This window comes from Engystomops pustulosus, chromosome 2 (assembly GCF_040894005.1).
Source record: "Engystomops pustulosus chromosome 2, aEngPut4.maternal, whole genome shotgun sequence".
Lineage (NCBI taxonomy): Eukaryota > Metazoa > Chordata > Amphibia > Anura > Leptodactylidae > Engystomops > Engystomops pustulosus.
Genome location: NC_092412.1, coordinates 11,929,310 through 11,956,738, shown reverse-complemented (window position 1 = coordinate 11,956,738; position 27,429 = coordinate 11,929,310). Strand labels below are relative to the sequence as shown.

General features: G+C 46.8%; 2 protein-coding genes across 2 annotated transcripts in view; one reads left to right on the top strand and one right to left on the bottom strand.

Annotated features, from left to right (window-relative positions):
- LOC140119757 (uncharacterized) overlaps positions 1-12,290 on the top strand; it is a 30,771-nt gene extending 18,481 nt beyond the window's left edge. Inside the window, exons 10-13 of the mRNA XM_072139109.1 lie at positions 2,635-2,776; positions 2,890-3,710; positions 4,176-4,257; positions 10,903-12,290. Of these exons, the coding sequence (XP_071995210.1) occupies positions 2,635-2,776; positions 2,890-3,710; positions 4,176-4,257; positions 10,903-12,008 (2,151 nt within the window). The 3' untranslated portion in view covers positions 12,009-12,290. The remainder of the gene's footprint in view (positions 1-2,634; positions 2,777-2,889; positions 3,711-4,175; positions 4,258-10,902) is intronic.
- LOC140119804 (uncharacterized) overlaps positions 1-27,429 on the bottom strand; it is a 340,011-nt gene that overhangs the window by 249,742 nt on the left and 62,840 nt on the right. The gene's annotated exons all lie outside the window — the stretch shown is intronic.

Genomic DNA, 27,429 nt, shown 5'->3' with positions numbered 1-27,429 from the left:
TCATTCAATGTAGATGCACTGGGAGACATCATCACAGGGACTGCCGCCTCCTGCACTGATCACATGATCTATGACATCATCACAGGTCCTTCATCCACCACTTCTCCATAGACATGTACACCCGGAGATCACGCCCCTTCAGTGACGTCACACTGCCCGGGTCACATGACTAGTGGATAGTGAGCAGGAGGAAGTGTGTGAAATACAGAGTGTCCTGCACTGAGGAGAGAAGAGGTAAGTGACCAGAGGAGGGACTACAACTCCCAGCATGCTCCAGGAGCACACAAACTATATGGAAGAACTACAACTCCCAGCATGCTCCAGGAGCACACACACTATATGGAAGAACTACAACTCCCAGCATGCTCCAGGAGCACACACACTATATGGAGGGACTACAACTCCCAGCATTCTCCAGGAGCACACACACACTATATGGAGAGACTACAACTCCCAGCATGCTCCAGGAGCACACATACACTATATGGAAGGACTACAACTCCCAGCATGCTCCAGGAGCGCACACACTATATGGAGGGACTACAACTCCCAGCATGCTCCAGGAGCTCACACACTATATGGAGGGACTACAACTCCCAGTATGCTCCAGGAGCGCACACACACACACTATATGGAGGGACTAGAACTCCCAGCATGCTCCAGGAGCACACACACTATATGGAGGGACTACAACTCCCAGTATTCTCCAGGAGCACATACACTATATGGAGGGACTACAACTCCTAGCATGCGCCAGGAGCACATACACTATATGGAGGGACTACAACTCCCAGCATGCTCCAGGAGCACACACACTATATGGAGGGACTACAACTCCTAGCATGCGCCAGGAGCACATACACTATATGGAGGGACTACAACTCCCAGCATGCTCCAGGAGCACACACACTATATGGAGGGACTAGAACTCCCAGCATGCTCCAGGAGCACACACACTATATGGAGGGACTACAACTCCCAGCATGCTCCAGGAGCACACACACTATATGGAGGGACTACAACTCCCAGCATGCTCCAGGAGCACACACACTATATGGAGGGACTACAACTCCCAGTATTCTCCAGGAGCACACACACTATATGGAGGGACTACAACTCCCAGTATTCTCCAGGAGCACACACACTATATGGAGGGACTACAACTCCCAGTATTCTCCAGGAGCACACACACTATATGGAGGGACTACAACTCCCAGCATGCTCCAGGAGCACACACACTATATGGAGGGACTACAACTCCTAGCATGCGCCAGGAGCACATACACTATATGGAGGGACTACAACTCCCAGCATGCTCCAGGAGCACACACACTATATGGAGGGACTAGAACTCCCAGCATGCTCCAGGAGCACACACACTATATGGAGGGACTACAACTCCCAGCATGCTCCAGGAGCACACACACTATATGGAGGGACTACAACTCCCAGCATGCTCCAGGAGCACACACACTATATGGAGGGACTACAACTCCCAGTATTCTCCAGGAGCACACACACTATATGGAGGGACTACAACTCCCAGTATTCTCCAGGAGCACACACACTATATGGAGGGACTACAACTCCCAGTATTCTCCAGGAGCACACACACTATATGGAGGGACTACAACTCCCAGTATTCTTCAGGAGCTCAACTATAAATTAATTTCTTCCACTTTTCTGTATAAGGGAATAATCACTGATATAATGTATCCGGAAAATTCCACATTTATACCATAAAATATCCATCACCTGTTCTATCCCTATGTAGGAAGAAGTCACCTGTAACATATAATGTACCATCACCCCCATCATCCAGGATGTGCAGGACTTGTGTAACAGATGTATATGTGTCCTATATGTTCCTTCCCGTCTCCCCTACACATAGAACCGGCTCCTCCCCATGTAGGAGGCTCCGCCTACATCTCATTATATTCCATCACTTACTTAATGTTTCTTCTCCATGTCGGGTCCAGTATGTGCTATTAGTGAGGAGCGGCACAGTCCAGCGCCATCACTCCTCCCTCAGTCCAGTGACCTCCCCTCCAGTGTCTGGAGAATCCCCATCTGTCACATCACACATGTCATGGACACAATTGCTTCATATAGAGTTTGCTCTTAGTTCTTGTCATGTTTCCTCAGGTTCTATAGATCCAGGACTCCCAGAGGTTTCTCCTAAAGATGATCCTTTCCATCAATGATCCACCAGGGATCCGGGAGAAGGACAGAGAGCAGATGGCGGCCAGGATCCTGGAGCTCACCCTGGAGATGATCTCCTTGATAACCGGAGAGGTGAGAGTCTCCCAGGACACGGCTCTTATCTCTAGGAATAACAGTGGGAAATGACTGGAGAGGTGAAGGATTCTTAGGATCTATGTAGTGATCAGTGTCTCCCATACACAGGATTACACAGTAGTGAAGAAGTCGTCTGGTGAGTGTGTGACCCCCCGTGTGTCAGGAGGATGGACCCAGAGCCCCATCACCGAGCCTCCACCTCATTCACTGATACATGAGCAGAAGATCTTAGCACTTACCTCCAGGATCACTGAGCTGCTGAGCGGAGAGGTGAGCACTGCCGGGAATGCTGGGACATTGTACAATAACACAAGGGAGGGGTCTGGGTGATGACTGTGTCATTGTGGGTGTCAGGTTCCTATAAGGTGTCAGGACGTCACTGTCTATTTCTCCATGGAGGAGTGGGAGTATATAGAAGGACACAAGGACCAGTACAAGGACATCATGATGGAGGACCACCAGCCCCTCACATCACCAGGTAAGAGGAGCCCTTCCTGATTATAGAGGACAGAGCAGGTGTGAGGTCACCTCCTCCATCATCTCATCATCACATATAGACAATGTATCAGTCACTGTGTATATTTCCTATAGATGGATCCAGCCAGAGAAATCCACCAGAGAGATGTCCCCGTCCTGGAGATTCCCGGGATATTACACAGGAACCAGAGAGAAGTCCCAGTCCTGGAGATTCCCGAGATATCAAAGAGGAACCAGAGAGATGTCCCAGTCCTGGAGATTCCCGAGATATTACACAGGAAGCAGAGAGATGTCCCAGTCCTGGAGATTCCCGGGATATTACACAGGAACCAGAGAGATGTCCCAGTCCTGGAGATTCCCGAGATATTACACAGGAACCAGAGAGATGTCCCAGTCCTGGAGATTCCCGAGATATTACACAGGAACCAGAGAGATGTCCCAGTCCTGAAGATTCCCGAGATATTACACAGGAACCAGAGAGATGTCCCAGTCCTGGAGATTCCCGAGATATCAAAGGGGAACCAGAGAGATGTCCCAGTCCTGGAGATTCCTGGGATATTACACAGGAACCAGAGAAATGTCCCAGTCCTGGAGATTCCCGAGATATTACACAGGAACCAGAGAGATGTCCCAGTCCTGGAGATTCCCGAGATATTACACAGGAACCAGAGAGATGTCCCAGTCCTGGAGATTCCCGAGATATCAAAGAGGATCCAGAGAGATGTCCCAGTCCTGGAGATTCCCGATATATTACACAGGAACCAGAGAGATGTCCCAGTCCTGGAGATTCCCGAGATATTACACAGGAACCAGAGAGATGTCCCAGTCCTGGAGATTCCCGAGATATCAAAGAGGAACCAGAGAGATGTCCCTGTCCCCAATATTTCCATGTTGTAAAAGAGGAACCGGAGGAGAACATCCCACTGGATCATCAGGTAGGTGGAGCTGAGGTTCCTGTGAATCCTCTATAGATGGATGTAATAAAGCTACTTACCTTCTCCAGCAGCAGTGGGTGGAGGGTCTATGGGATGATGTTGTTAGTTGCTGTGGTAGGTTACAACTGGTTTTAATTTTGACGATTCTTCCTCCTGCAAGAGATTATTTTCCCTTACGGTGATCCTGCTGCACAATTTTTTTGGCTCCATCAAGGCTCCCATAGATGTCCATGGCACCAAGCCTGGTGGCCGCTATGCAAATTATGTGACAACAACATGGCTTTCAATGGAGAGGGGAGGGGTGAAGATCTCTCATCCCCTTTTTCCTAGCCGTGTACGTGCCTGGGTTACGGCCCATGCAAACACATATTTGTGTGCATAAGCCCTTAGTTCCTGTCTTCTTGAGGATTTTGCCGCTTACTTGGATATAAGAGAATCTCTGTATACATTTCCTTGTTTTCTCAGGTCCTTCATGTTGGATCTTTCCAGGAAAGTTGTGGTGGAAGGAGGAGCGGAGAGGAAATCCCCTCATCAGTGACAGAGGAGGGTAAGAGCCTTTCATGTATCTTGTGGGTTATTCTTCCCTTATACGTTGCAGGGAGAGGTCACATCCAGGGGAGGAGATGGAGATGACAAATAGTGATGAGCTGACCAAAACTGCAAAGTTTGGGTCCATATCAAACTTGCCGGGATCATAATTCAGGAAACCAAACAAGCGCTACTGTTTGGGATCTCGATCCATGTTCGGAACCAAGCCTTTATCTTTATGAAAGCTAGAACTAGGGAGAGCTTGCTGCTCCTCATATGGACATTCAGCTAGGCAGAAATTGCCCTTTTCAGGGCACCTAAGTGTATAAAGGATGCTGCTCTTATTAGAGACAGGTGGAACTCTAAAATAATAGCCCCATTACGGCACTATGAAGATCTGTAATAGGCCGTTATAGTAAATTAGCTGCTATAGTGCTATACTGCTTACTAATTATACATGATTATCCAGCAATATGTGGAAAAACCAGAGAGGAATATTAGAATTAACTGAATCATCCAGCAAGATCTTGAAGGTCCTGTCTCTGTATGAGGATCGACATAGTAGAAAGGCACTTGCCCTTCTTATCTTTTTCTTTTATTGATTCACAAAACTTACCTTACAGGGGAGAGGTAAGGTGCATATTGTGCTGTAAACAAGCGACGCCGTTTTCGCGCTCCTTGCGCTTCATCCGGCTTGTTAGAATCGTGTGGTGACATCGGCATCACTTAACCCATACAATAACACGCCCCCGAAAAACTCATTGGTGCAAGACCAAAATTCATCCTAAGTTCTCGAATATCTACAATCTGCATATTGTGAGTGCACTTAGATTGTGCCCATTAAAGGTTTAAAGGGGTATTCCAGGAATCAGCATAATTCATATACAAGTGGGCACTCAAAATATAAGCTTATGTGTAATTAGTTGTTATTTAAAATTTTGCTCCCCTTAGCAGAAGATGCTGATGACATAGACTGTAATGAAGAATTAAACTGCTACTGGCCCTTTAATCAGTCCGTTAATTTCTTCCGCGCTGTAATAAGTGGGTTTTTCTTTCTACCTGCTCTAACTAAGAATTGTTCCTTGAAAATGCAGAGTCCAAACTTGGAGAAAGGCTTGTTTAATTAAAAAGGTATAAAAGATGACAAAGTACAAAAAGGTTATAATACAAGATAAAATGCCTCCTCAATGTTCTATTCTAGCATTGAAAATACATACAATATCTGACTACAAACTTAAGACTAACTCAATACTATCTACAAGACTATACTATATACTATATTTTACTCAAGATTTTGTCATACATATATACCTCAACTGTTATCACAATCACACCCACAGACGCCCATGACTCCACCCCTGCTCGGATATCTTCCGGCCTTCATGATGACTTGTCGCCAATCAGCTTCCGGTAATAGGATATTGGCCTCCTTGGTGTTGTCATTTACTCCTTCCTCAGGATGGCGCTCTCGTACTTGGGATTGGTATCTTTTCCTCAGGCCTTTGTCCCAAATGGCTTGGGTGACCTCCCAGGGATGGCATTTATTGCCCACCTGACACAATAGGGCTTCCCATGGGAAAGTGTCCATGTATCACCTTTTCACAACAGATGTTTGTTTATTGCCCTCCTGAGTCAATAGAATTAGGCCTGCAACAACACAGCCCTCCTGATCAACAGGAAATTGATGCCTTTGATCTATGCCCCAAGGTAATGGATAAACCCTTCCTGTGGAGATTGCACAGGATATTCCTTGAGAGGTGACCCATGATCAATCACCCAGTCTTTTATAACACCACTCCAAGGCTTCAGGCAATGTCCATCTGGTGGCAAGCTATGTGTGTGTCCATATTATACGAATCTCAGTATATACTTTAATATTCAAATATAACACGCGCGGTCCGTTGCAGGACAGAAGATGGCTGCTGGTCACATGTCCACATCACATGTCCAGCACCTGCCTGGGAGGGTCATGTGATCACCACTATGTTAGGATGTAGTCGGTTGGTTGAACTGCATCCAGTATGGTCAGTGTTGTGGTGATGGCAGTTACACATCATTACTATGGTAACAGAGCAAGAAAACCTGTTAGATCATCACTGGGAGCAGAGCATAAGAGGGAGGAGGAGTTACTGAGAACTAAAGGATCATGGAACTTGTAGTTTCCAGTGGCGCCCATCTTAGTGATAACTCCACCTACTTTAGAGAGGCCATAAATTTTGTAAATCATAAAATCAAATTATTTAAGGTCCGTTTTTTGACTAATGACATTGAGTATTGTTGTATTCATTTATTTATATCATCATGGGTTTTTGTGTCAGACGTTCATATTCCCGGAATACCCCTTTAACCATTGTAAAGGTTAAGTCTCTGCATACTGATCGCTATGTAACTCCCTCGCCTGGCGTGATGTCAAGGATAACCCAAAGATCTCACCGGACAACCATACCATGACGCCGGTAACGCCACTGTGTACTCTCCGGTACAATACACATGCTCTGTACTATGCTGACTCTGATTAATCATGACAGAGGCTATTATTACAATATAAAAAACTGCAGGTATTTTTATAGACAATAAAAGGCCTAGGGCTAATGAATAAGAAAAAAAACATCCTAAAAAGATTATGAACTCCAAAAAGAAAAAGTGGGATGTGTATACAAAATATATCAAATTTTATTAGACAAAAATCATGTTATTTAAAACCATTAAAAACAAATGTTATACAAATACATACATAATGGACACACAGATTGGCAGTATGAAATAAGTGGAAGGTATATTATATCTTAACCCTTTCCTGATGGGCACCTCACGGGCTGAGCCCTCTCTGTAGCCTGTAAGTCTTTGCTGCATACTGCACCACCCACCGCTCCGGAAACCGAAGTATGAAAAAGTTATTAGCGCCAGAAGACTGCAAAATAAAAAAAACATTGTTGTAAAGGAGGTTTTAATTTTTGTAAATGTATGAAAACATTATAAACCCTATATAAATGTGTTATCCCCATGATTGCACCGACCCAAAGAATAAAGTAGACCTGTCATTTGTGGCGCACAGTGTAAGCCCTAATATCCAAGCCCACAAGAAAATGGCGGAAATGCGTTTTTTCACCAATTTCACTGCATTTGGAATTTTATTCCTGCTTCCCAGTACACGGCATGGAACATTATAGGCCCTCACTATGAAACGCAATTTGTTATGCAGAAAACAAATCCTCACAGAGCTCTTTACATGGAAAAATAAAAAATGTCTATGTTTTTGATGGTTGAGAAGCAATTTAGTGGCCAAATGTCAGAGCTGGGCAAAGAATTAATAAATACTATACAACATTGTGCAAAATACATGCAAATATAAGGACCAACTCTAGCATAAAATGGCACCAAAGTGAGAGGTATAGAATAGAAGGCTACATAAATATACACCAGGTAAACTGCTATCATGTGCCTAGACCATTACCAAGCCATTAGGCTTCCTGAAAGTCATGCTTAATGGTAATGGGGCTGCCTTACAAGGTAGCAAAAGAGGTGTGGTTTTCCTTCTACCATCCTGGAAAACTTATTTACATATTCCCCAGAATCCCCCAGTGTAGCATCCATGGCCAATAGTCTCCACACTAGGGATAAATTGGCAATATCTCCATAAGAAGAACGCTTACTCCCTGATCCTATTTGAAAACAAATATAGATATAGATAGATACATCTACACTCACCGGCCACTTTATTAGGTACACCTGTCCAACTGCTCGTTAACACTTAATTTCTAATCAGCCAATCACATGGCGGCAACTCAGTGCATTTAGGCATGTAGACATGGTCAAGACAATCTCCTGCAGTTCAAACCGAGCATCAGTATGGGGAAGAAAGGTGATTTGAGGCCTTTGAACGTGGCATGGTTGTTGGTGCCAGAAGGGCTGGTCTGAGTATTTCAGAAACTGCTGATCTACTGGGATTTTCACGCACAACCATCTCTAGGGTTTACAGAGAATGGTCCAAAAAAGGAAAAACATCCAGTGAGCAGCAGTTCCAACCCGTTACTAGCATGGTGTACCTAATAAAGTGGCCGGTGAGTGTATATAGATAGATATAGATGTGAGGTATTAAGATTTGTGGCACAGAATGTCAGATACTACAATGTACATCTTAAGATAACATTAAAAAATGTCTAGCTAAAATGTAAAAAAAAGCATAATTTTCTTTTGCCATTTTTTTTCAACCTTGACCAAAAAGCAATACAATAAGCATCCTGATTTCTCCCAAAAATAATGCTGCAATTAATTAATAGATAAATTGTATCTGCTCCTAAAGGCCCCAATTACTCTGGTCCTTAAAGGAAACCTACCATTTAGAATGGCAGGGGTAGGCTGTAAGTACCGAGCACCAGCTCAGGGTGAGCTCAGGGTGAGCTGGTGCCGGTGCTTACTTTCGTTAGTGTTATAAACCGCGTTATCACGGTTTTAACACTTTTTAAACTTTAGAGCAGAAGATGCTTCGGCGCTGCGCGTGACCGTGCGCGTTCAACATCTCCGCTATTTCCTATGTAGGCGCGCGCACGCAGCGCCAAAGCCTCTGCTGCTCTAAAGTTTAAAATGTGTTAAAACCGCGATACCGCGGTTTATAACACTAACGAAAGTAAGTACCGGCACCAGCTCACCCTGAGCTCACCTTGAGCTGGTGCTCGGTACTTACAGCTTACCCCTGCCATTCTAACTGGTAGGTTTCCTTTAACCGGTTCATATATAAATTTAACATGGCTTGCTCTTTTATCTTGATCCACAAATCTACAGCTCAGCAAAAGATACAGATGTCTATGCAATGTGATTACCACCAAAGTTACAGAGAGCCACAGCAATATAGTAATCTCTAAAATCTCAAATTTATTAAGTCGTTATTAAAAAACCACTCGAACGAGCAATGGTAAACAACACCCCTATTCACCAGTGTGTATAAGCTCACAAAAACTGACACATACAAAATAAACATGAACGGCGATCTCTCAACTATAGTCCTTCGACAGCTACTGGGCTATCTAGGAAGGACTATAGGACATCCGCTTAGTTTGGGCTGTATAGGGAGGACAGGGGTAACATATGCATCAAAGAGTACCTGTTACAGACCTCTTATCCAATGGTGTATTACACCCTAGTCCTTGTGTGTCTTACCGTCCCAATGTATATAATACCCGTTGCTGATATAGGGCTTGGAGGGAATCTTCATGCCTCATCAGATTGGCGCTGCAGGGGGTGTAACGAGTCCTCAACCACTGACCTTAATACTCACAAGACTCCCACCCTGACAAGGGCAGTCCCCAAAACTATCCCTTGTCTAGAGAACAAAAAAGCCCGTCCCTGACGCGTTTTGACAGAGATCTCATCAGAGGGAGAGAAATCATCATATCAATAAAGCCCTGTAAATAAGAGTGAAGACAAAAAGAGAAATCCCGGTCAGTCTGGACCATAAGCAAAGCCTAATAATCGGTCAAGAATGCATAGACTTCTTACCTAAAAATAGGTGTCCCATCACGTAGTGAGCGCGATGGCAGTGGGGGAGGAGTGCCTCCACCTGCTGGTGCAGCCGTATGTCACACGCCGGACAACATCCTGTGTGAACGTCATACTCAGTACGAGTGGGGTTTAAAAATACCGCCCGTCCTGCCTCCCCGTGGCTTACCTCTATGGTGATTGGGCAGGTGGTAAACGCCGACCGCGGCGCCTCCGCCATGTGCGCCTGTGCCACATGATCAGCGAACCGGAACTGCTACCCATCACTTCCAGGTGGCTGGGCAGGTTAAACCAGACTGATTGTCAAAGCAACCAGGGAAGCTACTCATGCGCGGTATAGCGCATAATCGCTTCATTGTTTATTATGAGCACAGAAACAGGAGACCTGAGCACAGACATAGTAAACTGACACCCGCGTATGTACAATATATGTTAACATCGATATACTAGTGCTCACGTATGTACGGTGCAAGATATGGGAGGTAAATCGGCACTCCCACAACGTCACACAAAAAGGCAAAGCTACTCAAAATAAGGTATTCACAATATTTATAATGCTGATAAGTGAAGTGGTATCTAATCTCCTAGAATATTTTAAGTCTGTGAAGATAAGGGGCAACATCAGAACTCGTGACTAATACTCATGGAGTCACGTGGTTTTGGGCAGATGGGGGAGATGGAACAGGGAGAGGGGCCACAAATCTAGAGGTCTATAATTCTGGGTCTTGATATATGCTACTTGGGCTGGCTTTTGGCCCGACGTTATTCCCATTACAGGCCGGGCTTATAACTATCGAGAAGCTGGTGGAAGTCCTCTGGCTGACAGAGCTCTGTTTTAATGGGGCTAATGAAAGGGTCTCTCAGCCTTTCAGGGTTGTGCCTCACGGGGCTTGTGTGTCCAGGGGGTTTATGTGAGAATCACCGCTGGCTCAAATTCTGGGGGTTGCAAATCATTGCACCCAACCTGCTTTACCCACTTTCTAGGACTGTAAGGCTCAGCTCCGGTTTGATATGGAAATTTTCTGGTTACACAGCCATTTTATGTCTTAGAAGTAAAAGAATCCGAGTTCTAAGGAATTGGTTATTTATTTGGTAGTTGGATTTTAATCGAATTATATGTGAATGATTTATAATTTTTATATACAGTACATGATTTTTCTATCCATAGATGACTTTATGTCACGTGAAGTAGAAGATAATCAATCGCATCTTTCCACAGAGGAGGGAAATCATGGAGATAAGAGGACGATTTCATGTACTGAATGCGGGAAATGTTTTAATCAAAGATCAAAATATGTTAAACACCTAAAAAATCACACAAAGGAGAAGCCATTTTCATGTTCACTCTGCGGGAAATGTTTTTATTGGAAATCGATTCTTGATAAACACCTTGGAACTCACACAGGAGAGAAGCCCTTTTCATGTTCAGAATGTGGGAAATGTTTTAATCAAAAATCTTATCTTGTTAAACACCAAAAAACTCACACAGGGGAGAGGCCATTTTCATGTTCTGAATGTGGGAAATGTTTTATTAAGAAATCACAACTTGTTCAACACCAGAGAACTCACACAGGGGAGAATCCATTTTCATGTTCTGAATGTGGAAAAAGTTTTAGTAACAAATCGCATTTAGTTGAACATGTGCGAATTCACACAGGGGAGAAGCCATTTTCATGTACAGAATGTGGGAAACGTTTTAGTCTGAAACTTTATCTTGTTAAACACCAACAAACTCACACAGGGGAGAAGCCCTTTTTTTGTTCTGAATGTGGAAAATGTTTTAGTAGAAAATCACGTTTTATTGAACATCAGAGACTTCACACAGGGGAGAAGCCATATTCATGTACAGAATGTGGGAAAAGTTTTAATCTGAAAGTTTATCTTGTTAGACACCAACAAACTCACACCGGGGAGAAACAGTTTTCATGTATTGAATGTGGGAAATGTTTTAGTAGAAAATCATGTTTTGTTGAACATCAGAGACTTCACACAGGGGGGAAGCCATTTTTATGTTCTGAATGTGGAAAATGTTTTAGTAGAAAATCACGTTTTGTTGAACATCAGAGACTTCACACAGGGGAGAAGCCATTTTCATGTGGTGAATGTGGGAAATGTTTTAATCTGAAAGTTTATCTTGTTAGACACCAACAAACTCACACCGGGGAGAAACAGTTTTCATGTATTGAATGTGGGAAATGTTTTATTTGTAAATCGGATCTGGTGGAACATGAGAGAACTCACACAGAGGAGAAGCCATTTCCATGTTCTGAATGAGGGAAGTGTCTTGGTCATAGATCAAGTCTTATTGAGCTTCAGAGAAGTCGCACAGGAGAGAAGCCCTGAATAATATAATAGCGCTATATAAAGATTTATTACTATCATATTACGCAGCGGTTTACAGATCATGGGGACATATACAGACATAATAAGACATAAGGAAGGAGGGTCTTAGTCATCAGAGCTTACAATCTATGAATCATCATGAAAACTTTCTATAAAGACTTGTTCTGGATAATTGGATGTATATTTATGTATACTGGGTAATGTACTTATGATCACACAATAAATGATTTTCCTATTATTTTTTTGTTATGTTACATGTCTCCTGTCATTGTCAGCAGCTCCTCCTGTGTCTTCCTGACAGTGAAGCTGCGCCGGTGTCTCATAATACGTAAAATGATTTTTCCTCCATATACAGACACCCGACTTACAGACGACCCCTAGTTACAGATGGACCCCTCTTCCCACTGTGACCTCTGGTGAAGTCTCTGGATGTTACTTTAGTTCCAGGCTGCAATGATCAGCTGTAAGGTGTTTGTAATGAAGTTTTATTGATACGCCTTGGTCTGATTATAGCAAAACTTTTTGAATAAGCCCCCTGTGGTGTATAGCCAGACAGCCCCCTGTGGTGTATAGCCAGACAGCGCCCTGTGGTGTATAGCCAGACAGCCCCCCTGTGGAGTATAGCCAGACAGCCCCCTGTGGAGTATAGCCAGACAGCCCCGTGTGGTGTGTAGCCAGACAGCCCCGTGTGGTGTGTAGCCAGACAGCGCCCTGTGGTGTGTAGCCAGACAGCGCCCTGTGGTGTGTAGCCAGACAGCGCCCTGTGGTGTGTAGCCAGACAGCGCCCTGTGGTGTGTAGCCAGACAGCGCCCTGTGGTGTGTAGCCAGACAGCCCCCCTGTGGTGTATAGCCAGACAGCGCCCTGTGGTGTGTAGCCAGACAGCGCCCTGTGGTGTGTAGCCAGACAGCGCCCTGTGGTGTGTAGCCAGACAGCGCGCTGTGGTGTGTAGCCAGACAGCCCCCCTGTGGTGTGTAGCCAGACAGCGCCCTGTGGTGTGAAGCCAGACAGCGCCCTGTGGTGTGTAGCCAGACAGCCCCCCTGTGGTGTATAACCAGACAGCGCCCTGCGGTGTATAGCCAGACAGCCCCCCTGTGGTGTATAGCCAGACAGCCCCCCTGTGGTGTATAGCCAGACAGCCCCCCTGTGGTGTATAGCCAGACAGCGCCCCTGTGGTGTATAGCCAGACAGCGCCCCTGTGGTGTATAGCCAGACAGCCCCCCTGTGGTGTATAGCCAGACAGCGCCCCTGTGGTGTATAGCCAGACAGCCCCCCTGTGGTGTATAGCCAGACAGCGCCCTGCGGTGTATAGCCAGACAGCCCCCCTGTGGTGTATAGCCAGACAGCCCCCCCTGTGGTGTATAGCCAGACAGCCCCCCTGTTTAGTATAGCCAGACAGCCCCCCTGTGGTGTATAGCCAGACCGCCCCCCCTGTGGTGTATAGCCAGACAGCCCCCTGTTTGCCCAGCACATAAAAAAATAAACGTTCATACTCGCCTTCCGGCACCCCCGATGCTCTGTGCGGCTCCCCGATGCTCCGGTCCGTCCCACACTATAACAACATCAGCAGCAACACCGCCACATCATAGTGTGCGCCGGGCGTCAGAGTGCATGGCTGCGCCACTAATGGCAGTCGTGAGAAGAGGATCTGCAGGGACTGGAACATTGGGGGCGCCGGAAGGTGAGTATGTACATTAATTTTTTTATAGACTCGTGTATAAGCCGAGGCGGGGTTATTCAGCACATTGTACACGAGTATATACGATAATTTATGAATTAGAATGCTAACTCCTCTAGCGTACGAGGAGAATACTGAGTGACGCGCTGCTCCAATCCAGGAAAGCCCCAGACTAATCGCAGAGGAAGAAGGAAAATGAGTCTCAGAGAGGCGTATCACAGCTGACTGGCATTGCTTCAAGACCATTGACCAGGCATATCTCTTAGCGGAGTCCCCTAACCCTCTCACATTCCAGCCAACCAATTTAACCCTTTGCCTCATACTATATTAAAATAAGATATCATAGTACAGAACAGTTACAAAACATATTCTGAGATCCGGTCAAAACAAACTGAATCCCCCCAGACCTAATGCAGAAACCCTTGTGCCATTGGGGATTAAGAATCGGATGCAGCCGTACATATGTATAACGTCAACCACAACCTGTAAACTTTGAGGAGCTGCCTAACCGCTTAAATAACATCAATATATTAATTCACCCTGCCCGTGCGACCATAATTAATAACATAGAATTTAGCCCTTAAACTCCGCCCACTTCCACAAAATGGCGTCCTACCTCTAAATTTATCCCACACGTTCTGCACCCAACCAATCTGCTGCCACCACCCATGAGTTACTTATACAAAGAAGGCCGTAGGCACCTCAACCACACAGACAATGCACACTGGGAGTCACACAGAACATGCAATTACTACATATACTATGTTAAAATGATCTGGTAACGTAATCCCTTCGGAAACTCTGGTTCTTTAGGGCTACAAGCAGAGGCTTATTAAAGTTAACACTTTATTATACATGAAAAATGCAATACACTCAAAAACTAACTTGTCAGAGTACAATTAAAGAAAAAGAAGTTAAAAACAATATACATACAATATGTAGCCATTTTTTGGGGGGTGTGAGTAATAGCCCTCCCACATCTGTGTGTATACATACACACACACGGATACATATAATGGTACTTGCTTTTTGGTGTCTCTGTGTCCACCATGGCGGCTGTGTATACGGGCAGGTGTGCTAGAGGACAGGCAGCTGGTTGTGTTGTCTGTTGGTCAGAAGTTCAGGTTGCGGGTGAGGAGGAGGCCCCTTGACTGTGCCATCCAGTGGGGAAGAGGGCCATTCATTGTGCCACTGTTGCGGGATGCAGGGATTTCGAATGTGTGGTCTGGTGAGGGGGGGTTCAATGCGGCCGACTGTGCCATCACTACCACTATCCTATACTATGTCACAGGTGCTCCCGCAATCCATGTCCTGGATCTCCATGGAGCAGTTTTTCCCCCGCCGGCCTGAACTCACCGCTCCTGCTCCAGTCCCGGCTAGGCCCGTGCCAGCACTCGAAGATTTAAAGAGCCAGGGCACCGCTACTCTCATCACTCCCCGCCGGATCTTTCCCCGCCGGATCTTTGCGCTCTTTAACCCTAGAAAAAAGCTTCTCAGTGTGTTCCTGCATTCCTAGTCCTTCTTCCTGTTTCCAGTGCTCCTCAGTGTCGGTATCTGCACTCCTATACAAGTTTCTGCTTTCCTAGACTCTAGCTCTGCGGGGGAACTTTATGGATGCTGCTCTGGTCTCTCGGCATCGCATTCCAGTAGTTCTTCTCGAGAAACCCCTAGCCATATCTTCTGTCAGTGGACAAGTCTTGTTTGATCTGGCTGGTACTGCACTGAGCCCATCTCTCTTTAAATTGGAGCTCTTCAAAAAGTAAGACTGTTCTTCGATGTCCTGCCGTGCTCCACATCATCTCTTCTCCTGGGTCTTCCATGGCTGCAACTTTGCGCCCCGGTCCTTGACTGGAAGACTGGGAAGGTTCTGCTTTGGGGATCAGAATGCCACTCACACTGCATGGTGACACTTCTATCTGTCCGGACTTCTTCTGTCTCCCAAGTCTCTGGAGGGTCTGCCAGCATGCTACCGGGACTTTGCCGCTGTTTTTTCCAAAAAAACAGGCAGAGACTTTGCCACTGCATCGTCCCTATGATTGCCCAGTGGACCTGCTGCCTGGGACCTCCCCTCCTAGAGGTCGTGTCTACCCTCGTTCTATCCCTGAGAAAGCTGCCATGTCTGTGTACATCAAGGATAACCTGCAAAGGGGTTTCATACACAAGTTCTCCTCCCCGGCTGGTGCAGGGTTATTTTTTGTCAAAAGAAGGACGGCTCTCTGCGTCCCTGCATAGATTATCGTGGGCTGAACACGGTCACGGTTAAAAAACCCTGCCGGTTATTACAGAGGTCTTCGACCGTCTGCGCGGTTATAAAGTGTTCTCCAAGCTGGATCTTCATCGGGCCTACAACCCTGTCCGGATCCGCAAGGGAGACGATTGGAAGACGGCGTTTAACACCTGTGATGGACACTTTGAATATTTAGTGATGCCATTCGGATTCTGTGATTCTCCAGCTGTCTTTCAGGAGTTTGTGAATGACATTTTCAGGGACCTTCTGTATAATTGTGTCGTGGTCTACCTGGAAGACATCTTGGTGTATTCTCCAGACCTCAAGACCCATCAATCATACGTACATCAAGTTCTTGGCCGGCTACGGGCTAATCATCTCTATGCCAAGCTTGAAAAATGCTGACCTGTGAGCTTGCATCTCTGCCGCCAGCCCTGACTAGGTGCCTGTGCCTGTACCTGACTGCAAGCCTGAACGCTGATTCTGTACCTCGACCTTGGCTGCCACCGGGGGCTAGTCGCACCTGTGGAACGACCTGGTGGCACCCTGCCACAAGCAAGACCATCCCACTTTGCGGCGGGCTCTGGTGAAGACCAGGTGCCACTCAGCTGTACACAGGTCAAAAGCACCCCCGGCTAAAATAAAAATGTCTGCTAGATTTTCAAAATGGCTTCTGTTTGGTTCTCTTGGTCCAAGATGGCCGCTGTAGAGGAATAGATCATTAACAAAATATTATAGGCATGGAATTCATCAAAGATATAACACTATGCATTATTCAAAGGATTACACTCTATCCACATTTTATATTCTTAATTAATTTACAAAGCTAGGTATAAATCACTTTAATAATGATCCGCATGGCAATGTGAAAAAACACAATATATATTAACTATAATGCATAGCTTATTTATCCATTTTTTTCCATAGATAATTATCACCCATTAGCCAAAAAAAGGATGAGTGTTTGATCTATACATATACCTGCTAAACACATTTTCCCTTTTTTTTCAGGTCATGTGGCTGCTTCACTAATTTAAAGTGAGTGTGTTTTTGACCCCCACCCCTGGCTCTTATGTCACTGTTTCTCATATCGTCCCTCCCTTCAGAGAGGTACTGGCTGAGTCTGGGTTTTTTTGAAACCCCATAAGTTTTGATTGGAAGATGGAACAATTATGCCATTACTTCCAATCACCAGGGCGCCTCGCTACCTTTCACCCCATACCAAACTTGGGGTGTCTAAGCCGAACAGGTGTGTTCTGCCATCTGCTGAGTTCCCTTGCATATGGGCTTTTGATGATCGGGCCATGAGGGTATCTAGATCCTATAACTCTCCTCTCTAACTGGGGACCAATAGTTATGAATTATGCCCCAGTTATGGACAGCTATGATATTTCTTTGTCTCTCACAGTTTCCTTTGATCTCTTTATCCCCAGAGATGAGCTAGCAGAGGTGTGAATTTTTGCACTTGGGGTAAAAAAGCTCCCTCCAACCTTTTGTAATCAAGGAATCTCCAGGAGATTAACCCCAAGAAGACACAAAGAAAAGAGAAAAAAAAACAACAAATGTACAGTTTGAATCTATATGCCAATTTCAAGTCCTAATCTTGAGAGAGAGTCCAAAACTCATGACCTGTCTTTGGGATTTAGGGAAAGGAATTTCCCATTTTCTAATGAGGCAAACAAGTCTATTGAAGGGACCTCCCATCTCTGTACTATTTGTAGGAAGACTTCCATGTTTCTATTCCACCTATTCAGGTTTTCAGGATAAAGGACTGGAGGACTCTCAAATGGCTTTGGCACCAAGCAACGCACTGGACACATGAGGTCATAAGGCCCACGACTGGATTCTTAATTTCGTGTCGAGTAAAACACCAGAGAACACTCTGGACTGTGAAGAGACAAGACCAGATTTTTGATAATTTATTATCCATTTTAAGAACCCCAGGAAATCTAAATGTTTTCACAGATTAGACTGAGGTTCTCTTACCAAGTCTGCTATGATGAAGAAGTCTATATTTTTTAAACAACTTTGTTTCTTTGGGCATATCCATTATTATACATTATATATTTTTACCAATCTCATTTATGGAGCCATTGTAAGTCTCTCATTGCTAATACTGCGCAGTAACACATTAAATAGCACAGCAATACCATATATATAATGTGTGCTGTGAGAAGAATGCAGTTCTATGAGTTCTACTAACAGCATTCTACATTGGGGTATTACACATTTTGTAATCACATAGCTCCCAACCGTCCTGGATTCAGCGGGACAGTCACGGAATGTTAGCATTGTCTCACCGTCCTGGATGGTTGGGAGATTGGTTCAGAAAGATGCAGGAACATATCGGGACAACCTGCTCCTGGTCCCGACACGCCAAGCTACAAAGCAGGGAACTAGGAGGCAGGATCAGAAGCTTCTGCTACATCCTACAAAGTGGTGTCTTCAGCAGGGCCTCTGCTAAAGAGACAATCATGAATAAGAGTGGGGAACACCAGGATTATAACTACTATGGAGCCTGCAAATCCAGTCTGGAACGTTGCCTGTCCAGCAGGAAACTTACATAAACCAGATCATCTGTAGCTCCTGCTCCCTTTAGTTGTCAGGAGGAGGAAGAGCTGTGCTACATGGTCTGAATCGGCACTGGAAGGGCCCTTCAGGTGCACATTTTTTGTCGGACACAGAGCAGCCGCGACACAAAACTGGCGCAGACACTTGTAAATACATGTGCCAGCCGTTTACACAATGGGGGTCATTTACTAAGGGCCCGATTTGCGTTTTACCGACGTGTTACCCGAATATTTCCGATTTACGCCGATTTTCCCTGAATTGCCCCGGGTTTTTTAGCACACGCGATCGGATTTTGGCGCATCGACGCTGGCATGCACGCAACGGAAATCGGGGGGGGGGGCGTGGCTGAACGAAAACCCGACGGATTCGGAAATATCGCCGCATTTAAAAAACAAAAACTGTCGCGGAGCTTGCACTTACCTTCACCAGGAATAGGCCGGTGTACTTGAGTGCGTTCCGATGCTCTTCAGCGCAGCAGTGCCACCTTGTGGACGTCGGAGGAACTACCTTAATGAATCCCGGCCCGACCCGAATCCACTGCAGAGAACGCGCTACTGGATCGCGAATGGACCGGGTAAGTAAATCTGCCCCAATATTTTAAGTCCAAAGTCAGACAGAAAACTGGTGCAGCCGAATAGTAAATGTGGCCCTATTTGTTTTTGTGTTTATATCCAGCAGGTATTAGTGTTAAAGCGGTATTCCTTCCAGGTAGACAAGTTTCTTATATGTACTAAGGATAACAAAATAACACATTCTCTAATTCACTGTTATTAACAAAAATACAACATTTCACAGATATAATTCCAATCTGTCTCTACCAGTCCTGCTGACTGACTTAGGGTTGAGTGGCCGCTATCTTGGATTTCTGTGCAAGATCGTTCAGATGACATTTCTGTCTGTCTCTGCTGTGAGCCAATCACTGATTACTTCCTGCCAGGACAGAGTAGAGAGAGAGGTTGCCAACTTCAAGCTACAAGGAGATAAGTGATCCAAATCTGCAGCGATGTCTTTAGACGCTGACACAGTTTTCTACTGCTCCCGCGCAGAGACACCCGGGGACCCCAGGGAGATGCGGTTCGTTTTTCCGATCCCGGGTGTTAGTGCCGGGTCTGGGCTGTGATATCACAGCCCGGCACTATACTGACCCGATGTCCTGAAATCTTCTTCTGACGCGCCGCCGTAGAAAGGCGTACGCGTCAGAAGAAGTACCCTTAATGACCGCCGTAAAAACCCGATAGGGCGGTCATCAAGGGGTTAATAATGTTCATTTTGAGTGAGTTTGAAAATTAAAAAAAGTACTATAAATTACAAACAAAATCCCACTTTAACCCCAAATAAAAATAAAAATGAAAAAAAATGTGTAACCCATTCCCCACGTCGGGTCAGAGTGCATCGATCGCCAAGGGAAAAGTTGCCGGTGGCTTAAAAAAGATGGTGGCCCGTGGCATCATCAGGGAGCTCTGATTGGTCGCCATGACAGCCTCGGGTCTTCCGTCTCTTTCTGTCTCGTTTTAACCCAATCATTACAATGTGAGATTAGAACATTTTAATGAATGAGGAGGAAAATCCACATATACAGGCGGTCCCCTACTTAAGAACACTCGACTTACATACAACCCCTAGTTACAAACGGAGCTCTGGATGTTGGTAACTTACTGTACTTTAGCCTTAGGCTACAATAAGCAGCTGTAACAGTTATCACAGGTGTCTGTAATGAAGCTTTATTGTTAATCCTGGTTCTTATGACAACACAACATTTTTAAAATCCAATTGTCACAGAAGCCAAAAAATTTTGGCTGGGGTTACAATGATAAAATATACAGTTCCGACTTACATACAAATTCGACTTATGAACAAACCTACAGAACATATCTTGTACGTAACCCAGCCACTGCCTGTACTGCCACACTGTAGAATGACAGTACATGATAGGATCAATCAGACAACCTAGGGTTAAAGTGCCCTAGAGGGTCTGAAAAATATTAAAAATAAAAATTAGTAAAAAAAGAAAATTATAACAAAAAAACCCCTAAAAATCACCCCCCTTTCCTTAGAACTGATATAAACAATAAAAATCCTAAACACATTAGACATTGCGGTGTCTGAAAATGTCTGATCTATCAAAATAAAATACAGTTTTTTCACTGCATTTAACCCCGTAACGGAAAATCTTTTTTGCGATTTTGTAAAATATAAAAAATTCTATAGAAAGTGATTGAAAGGTCGTACAGTCCTAAAAATAGTAGTATTGAAAATGTCATCAAGTCACACAAAATGACACCACCCACAGCTCCGTGCACCAAAGTATAAAAAACAGTTATCAGCGCCAGAAGTAGGCAAAATCAATAAAATTTTTGTAAATGTATGAAAACATTATAAAACCTATACAAATATGTTATCTCCATGATCGCACTGTCCCAAAGAATAAAGCAGACCTGTCATTTGGGGCGCACAGTGAAAGGCGTAAAATCTATGGCCATAAGAAAACGCTGCAAATACGTTTTTTCAACATTTTTACTGCATTTGGATTTTTTTCTGCTTCCCAGTACACTGCATAGCATATTAAATAATGCCACTATGAAGTGCAATTTGAAAACAAGCCCTCTGTACATGGCAAAATAAAAAAGTTGTAGATTTTTAAAGGTGGGGAGTGAAAACCGGAAATGAAAAAAACAAAAAAGGGCCAGGTCATTAAGGGGTTAAACTTTTATTACCTTTTTAATTATCTCTTAGTGTCCCGAAAAAAATACACTGCTAAAATTTTAAGGTAGTGCAACACCCTCGCCGATGCAATGGCGAGGTAGTGTTTGCGAATACGTCCCACCTGCATGTAGAATAACATTACACTACATGGTCCTTATAGGATCAAGGGGAAATTGCAGTGGTTAATCCTGCCTGGCAAGGCAGAAGTTAATTTGTGATGTAATTATGTCAACCAATGTCTGTGTTACATCCTGTCCCTGTAAGCTGAGATGTGATTGGAGGAGCAGCCACCACCTGACCAGGAGGGGGAAGTAATAAAACCCCCTGGCCAGGAATGTTCTGGAGCTTTTTTAGCCAGGTCTCAGATTCTAGAGAGGTTCCAGTGTAGGAGAATCCTAGAGATCAGTGAGTGAGTGAGTAATCTCTGTCTAGCCCATACCAGAGCAGGAAGAGCCTAGCCCCTGCCTCTGAAGAGTGGAGCAAGAAGACTAGAGTTAGTGTAGTGAGGAAAAGGGGTATCATCTTACCTTTAAAGGTGATACCTGAAGCCCTAAAGGACAAGCTGAAGCTTCCTACCAGGACACAGCTGCCTCCCAGCCTGCCCTCTACATCCAGGCTGGTGAACTATCTCCTGAGGCTCCCTCCAACTCACATCTCAGCACTCCATCTACTTGTTTAAAGGCACGTTGCTGCAGTTCCTGCCGGTTGAAATTAAAGAACTGTAAGTTGTTTTCTCCAACTTCTGTCTCCGTCTGGTCCCTGCTATACGGCTGCCTTCACCGCAGGCACCCTGTCCATCACCCAGAGACTCACACTCCGGACTCTAAAGGGTTGCCCCAGGGAGATCCGCTATAGCAGCCTCTCCCATATCATTTTCTTGCCAACACCACCCTGCTGGAGACCTGCCAGGCTGTAGGACAGCCCTCCGGTTCCCCTGTACCAAGCACCGTGACAATAGCGTGCTTAGGCCGCAACCGCCAGCCACTCCGGTACCGCGGGCCCCGGCTGTCTCCAGGCCTCCCCTGAAAGGTTAGGCCCCGGTGGGGGATGTTGCAAGTGGCGTCACGAACAGGATTGATACTTCTGTGCCTTATCACGGCATTAAAGACTTTCCTTTATTGAAAAGACTGTGCTGCCTAACCCTGCTGCCATCCGGGTTTAGGCCCAAGACTTTGTGAGTTTCTGGACTGAACTGTGTTAATGCTGCCACGTGCTGTCGAACTCCGCTCCAGCACTCAAGAGGTTAATCCTTGCAAGAACTGTACCAGCTCTGCTACATCCGGCGCTGCCGCGCCTGAAGAATTTACCTCAGAAACTGTGGCGCAGCAAGTAATTCCAGCCCGCCAAAACCTTCACTGGCGGGAAACCCAGATGACTCACAAAACTCCGCCCACACGCGAATGGCGCGAACCCCGCCTCCTGTGGCGCAGAAAAAATTAGAGCCCGCCACAGCTCTTGGCGGGAAGGACTTGGACTCCTCCCACTGGCTAGAGGCGGACTTCCTGCCCCGCCTGAGAGAAGCAGAGAACTCGAGTGGATTTTGGACAGCGAGGACAGCATCATGTGGGGTCCTCCGCCCTTCCCTCCTGTGGAGCGTCCTGAGTTCTATGAAGTGCTGGAGACTATGGTGGTGGTCTCTGCGCAGCCGGTCCGGAGGCCCTTTGCTGGGCACCGGCTGCATCGAGGACTGACCCGGGCATTCGTCACCCGGCAGTATGTCCAGACGGTGACGGAGTACCAAGTTCCACCCGGGCGGTTCCTCGTACCTATCCCGGTTACCATTCCGGTACCGCAGGCCCCCGTGGAGGCACCACGTGGGGAGGCCCCGACTCCTGTTGGGCCAGCGCCTGGGCCTACTGCGGCTGTGCCACCTGCTCCAAGGCCCACTGTCCCTGCTGTTCGGCCTGCTAGCCCTGCTGTGACGGTTCCCGATCCTCCGGCTGCTCCCGCTCCTGTTCCGGCACCTGCCCGACCATCACGGAGATCCGAGCCTGCACCGGAGCCACGAGCCCCAGCACCGGCACCTCCGCAGCCTCGAGGCCGAGGTGAGGCCGCCCGCCAGCGACTCCGGGACGCTGTCTCGGAGCAGCGACGCCGCGAGAAGGAGGCCCAACGCTACATGGCCGGCCGGTCTACAGCTGGAGCCTGGGTGGAAAAGAACCGCACCACCGGCATGGTCCGGTTCTTCGATAAGCAGCGTGGCTATGGCTTCGCCACCCAGGACTACACCGGACGGGAAGTATTTATACCCCGCCGGTCCGTCAAGAGGCCTGATCTGCCGGAGAGCCAGCACAACCTGAAGCCAGGCGAGTGCATTGAATTCTCCCTGCAAGAGGGGCCCCGAGGACCCTGGGCGGCTGGTGTGATCCGGATCCCCGACTTCCATGAGGACCGCTACTTCCCGTACGACGACTGGTATGAGGACGACGAGTGGCCGGAATCTCCGAACACTTCTTCCTCCTCGGCTGCGAGTCCCCGGGCGGTGACCCACGTGAATGCCCCATCCACGGTAATCGTGAGTACGGGTCCCATTGCCATCCATGGGCCGGGCATGATCCAGGGCGCCACCCCCACCGTCTCCCCTGCCGGGAGCATTGCCAGGTCCCGTGGCTCTTCTGTGGGACAAGACATCCCGGCTAGCGAACCTTGTCCGGAGGTTCCGTCTAGGCCCACATCTCCCCTTGCCGGTTACCAATGGGGTGATGACCCGGCCCCGGAAGAACCGGAGCTGGAGGGAGCTGCGGCGCTGCCGCAGGTCCCAGTTTATTTCTTTCTGGACCCCTCCGTGGTCCCTGGCTCAGTTGAGCCCCCGGCTGGAACAGCCGACACCCCGGGCGACAGCGCTCCTCCCCCTGAAGGTCCGGAGGATGTTGCTACACCTGCAGTACCCACTACTGCCACCGGGTGTCCCCAGCCGGCACCTACTCCCGCTGAGGATGCACAGGATTCCCTGCTGGAGCTGGATCCTGTCTCTGCTGAACCCAGCGATGCAGAGTAACCCCTGAAGGGCTGTAGCCCACTTCAGGTACTGTACATATTGTATATTTCTGTCCTTACCCTAAAGAGCCAGAGACTGTCCTGAGACTCTCATCCCTCTTTATCTCAGTCAAGAGACATACCTTGAACTGCTTATGGTCCTGTGCTATAATAGCACCCCTTCCTCTGCCACAGCAGAGATTCTTCAAAGGACTCTGTCCCTCTACATATAGAGGGGACCCTATGTTTCTTCAGTGCACTTTTGCCCACATCAAGGGCTGTACCCAGAGGATGGACTTTGTTACTAGAGACCTTCTGAGAGACTTTGGCCAACCTCAAGGAAAAGTTGCTACTTTATTTATTATCATTTTGCACTTAATGCCTTCCTTTTTAGGTACGGACATTATGCATGCACTTCTATGCCTTTCCTTTGCAGGAAAAGAGACATTTACTACCGTGCTACCCTGAGTAGCCTACCTACCTCTGTAACGTGATGTTATAAGATGTGTACCCATTGGGCTCTTAAGCCAATGTGAGTTTCTCTTATGTTTTGCACACTGTCGTATCTGCCAGTAGTATGCATTAACCCTTTTATAGGCTTTACAGGTTGTAGTGTGGCTGTGTCGGACCGTCTTTTTATGTAAAACACTGACCGCTACCTGATCCCTCAAACTGAGGTTTGCACATGGGGGTAGTCCGTAAACTGCGGGTCTTTAGGGGACCGGGGGTGTTACAGAGCTAGCACCTGGATGCCACCCATACATGGGTAAGGATGCCAGTCAGGAGGTACTCGTGTCGCATATGCTAACGCAATGCAGATAGACACCTTATATAGTTGCCGCCAGGGAAGAAGCGTTGACAGAACAAATATACAGGCCTTGGTGCAAGGAGTGGATTACAGGACATGACACCACACCTTTCCTACTGTACAGTTCGGTTTAATGGCGTCAGCGACCAACTGTCATACAGCTACATGTTTTGTCTTAGTCCGACACCAACCCAGGTGCCTGTCTCCAGGACCATGGGCGGTTTGTCCCTACACCTCACATAGCCTGCACTTCTCAGAAGTGTCCTTAGCCCCCTCTGTGCCCCAAAGCCATCTGTAGTCGAGCCGAGGGCGGCTCTTTCAATTGCCCCCGGGGTATGCAACACCCTCGCCGATGCAATGGCGAGGTAGTGTTTGCGAATACGTCCCACCTGCATGTAGAATAACATTACACTACATGGTCCTTATAGGATCAAGGGGAAATTGCAGTGGTTAATCCTGCCTGGCAAGGCAGAAGTTAATTTGTGATGTAATTATGTAAACCAATGTCTGTGTTACATCCTGTCCCTGTAAGCTGAGATGTGATTGGAGGAGCAGCCACCACCTGACCAGGAGGGGGAAGTAATAAAACCCCCTGGCCAGGAATGTTCTGGAGCTTTTTTAGCCAGGTCTCAGATTCTAGAGAGGTTCCAGTGTAGGAGAATCCTAGAGATCAGTGAGTGAGTGAGTAATCTCTGTCTAGCCCATACCAGAGCAGGAAGAGCCTAGCCCCTGCCTCTGAAGAGTGGAGCATCAGACCAGAGTTAGTGTAGTGAGGAAAAGGGGTATCATCTTACCTTTAAAGGTGATACCAGAAGCCCTACAGGACAAGCTGAAGCTTCCTATTAGGACACAGCTGCCTCCCAGCCTGCCCTCTACATCCAGGCTGGTGAACTATCTCCTGAGGCTCCCTCCAACTCACATCTCAGCACTCCATCTACTTGTTTAAAGGCACGTTGCTGCAGTTCCTGCCGGTTGAAATAAAAGAACTGTAAGTTGTTTTCTCCAACTTCTGTCTCCGTCTGGTCCCTGCTATACGGCTGCCTTCATCACCGGCACCCTGTCCATCACCCAGAGACTCACACTCCGGACACCAAAGGGTTGCCCCAGGGAGATCCGCTATAGCAGCCTCTCCCATATCATTTTCTTGCCAACACCACCCTGCTGGAGACCTGCCAGGCTGTAGGACAGCCCTCCGGTTCCCCTGTACCAAGCACCGTGACAATAGCGTGCTTAGGCCGCAACCGCCAGCCACTCCGGTACCGCGGGCCCCGGCTGTCTCCAGGCCTCCCCTGAAAGGTTAGGCCCCGGTGGGGGATGTTGCAGTAGCATGCCACAAAAAAAGTTATGGCCCTTAAACCGGTGCATATGAAAATTCACTAAAAATGCCCGGCCACAAGAGCCTTTTCAGGCCATGTCACTAAGGGGTTAAAAATTACTGAGGGCCGGGCTGGGGTGGGCTAGTTAAACATAACAAACATGTACTTACCTCCTCTGGCGTCGCCGATGTCCCGCGCGGCGGTCCCTTCGATCCGTGGCCCTGTTTGTTTACAGGGGCACAGAAGCCGCGCACAGGGAGCTTCCGGTCCGCGATGTGTCCGGCTCCTCCCATGCGTCCCTATCTCTCAGCGTTGTAAGCGCTGAGAGATGGTGCGCATGGGAGCTTCCGACCGGCAGGAAGCTCCCTGTGTGCCCCTGTATACAAACCGGCGCACAGAGGAGACGCACCGCGGCGCGGGATATCTTCTTTGATATATGCAGCTGAGATGAATAAACTGGGAGAAGATTTCCACATTCACTGATGAGACTGATGTGTCTAGGTTTGTTCTCTCTCTCCCGATTACGGGGCAGCCATGAAAGAGTTAATTTGAAAGTCACCCTGCAATGGGGGGTTTCAGCCTAAGATAAAAATAGCTAACAATCCCCAAAATAGTAAATTCTGAAATTACAGAAAACCGATATTCGATTTGTAAGCCGCGTGACATCAAAATACATTTTCCAGACATTTCAAAAATGATGAAAATGTAAAGCAGACGTATGGGAAATGTTATTCTGCAACTTATTTAGGTGGTAAATCTATCTGCCTGAAAAAGCAATTATTTAGAATTTTGAAAATGGCAAATTTTTCAAAAAAAATTATCACAAAACTTATCATCAAACATTTACCACTAAGGCCCCTTCCGCACTTGCGTTGCAGATCATGTCAGAGTCTGATCAGGGTTTGGTCAGTGAAGAATTGACATTTTGCATCAGATTCAATCAGTTTTCAGTCAGTCAGTCAGTGCACTTGTGTGTGCCTCAGAGTGCGATGCGTTTTTGATGAGTCTCCATAGACTTGTATGGTGCGTTTTTCACACGTGTGACTTGTAAAAGTAGAGCATGCCGAGATTTAAA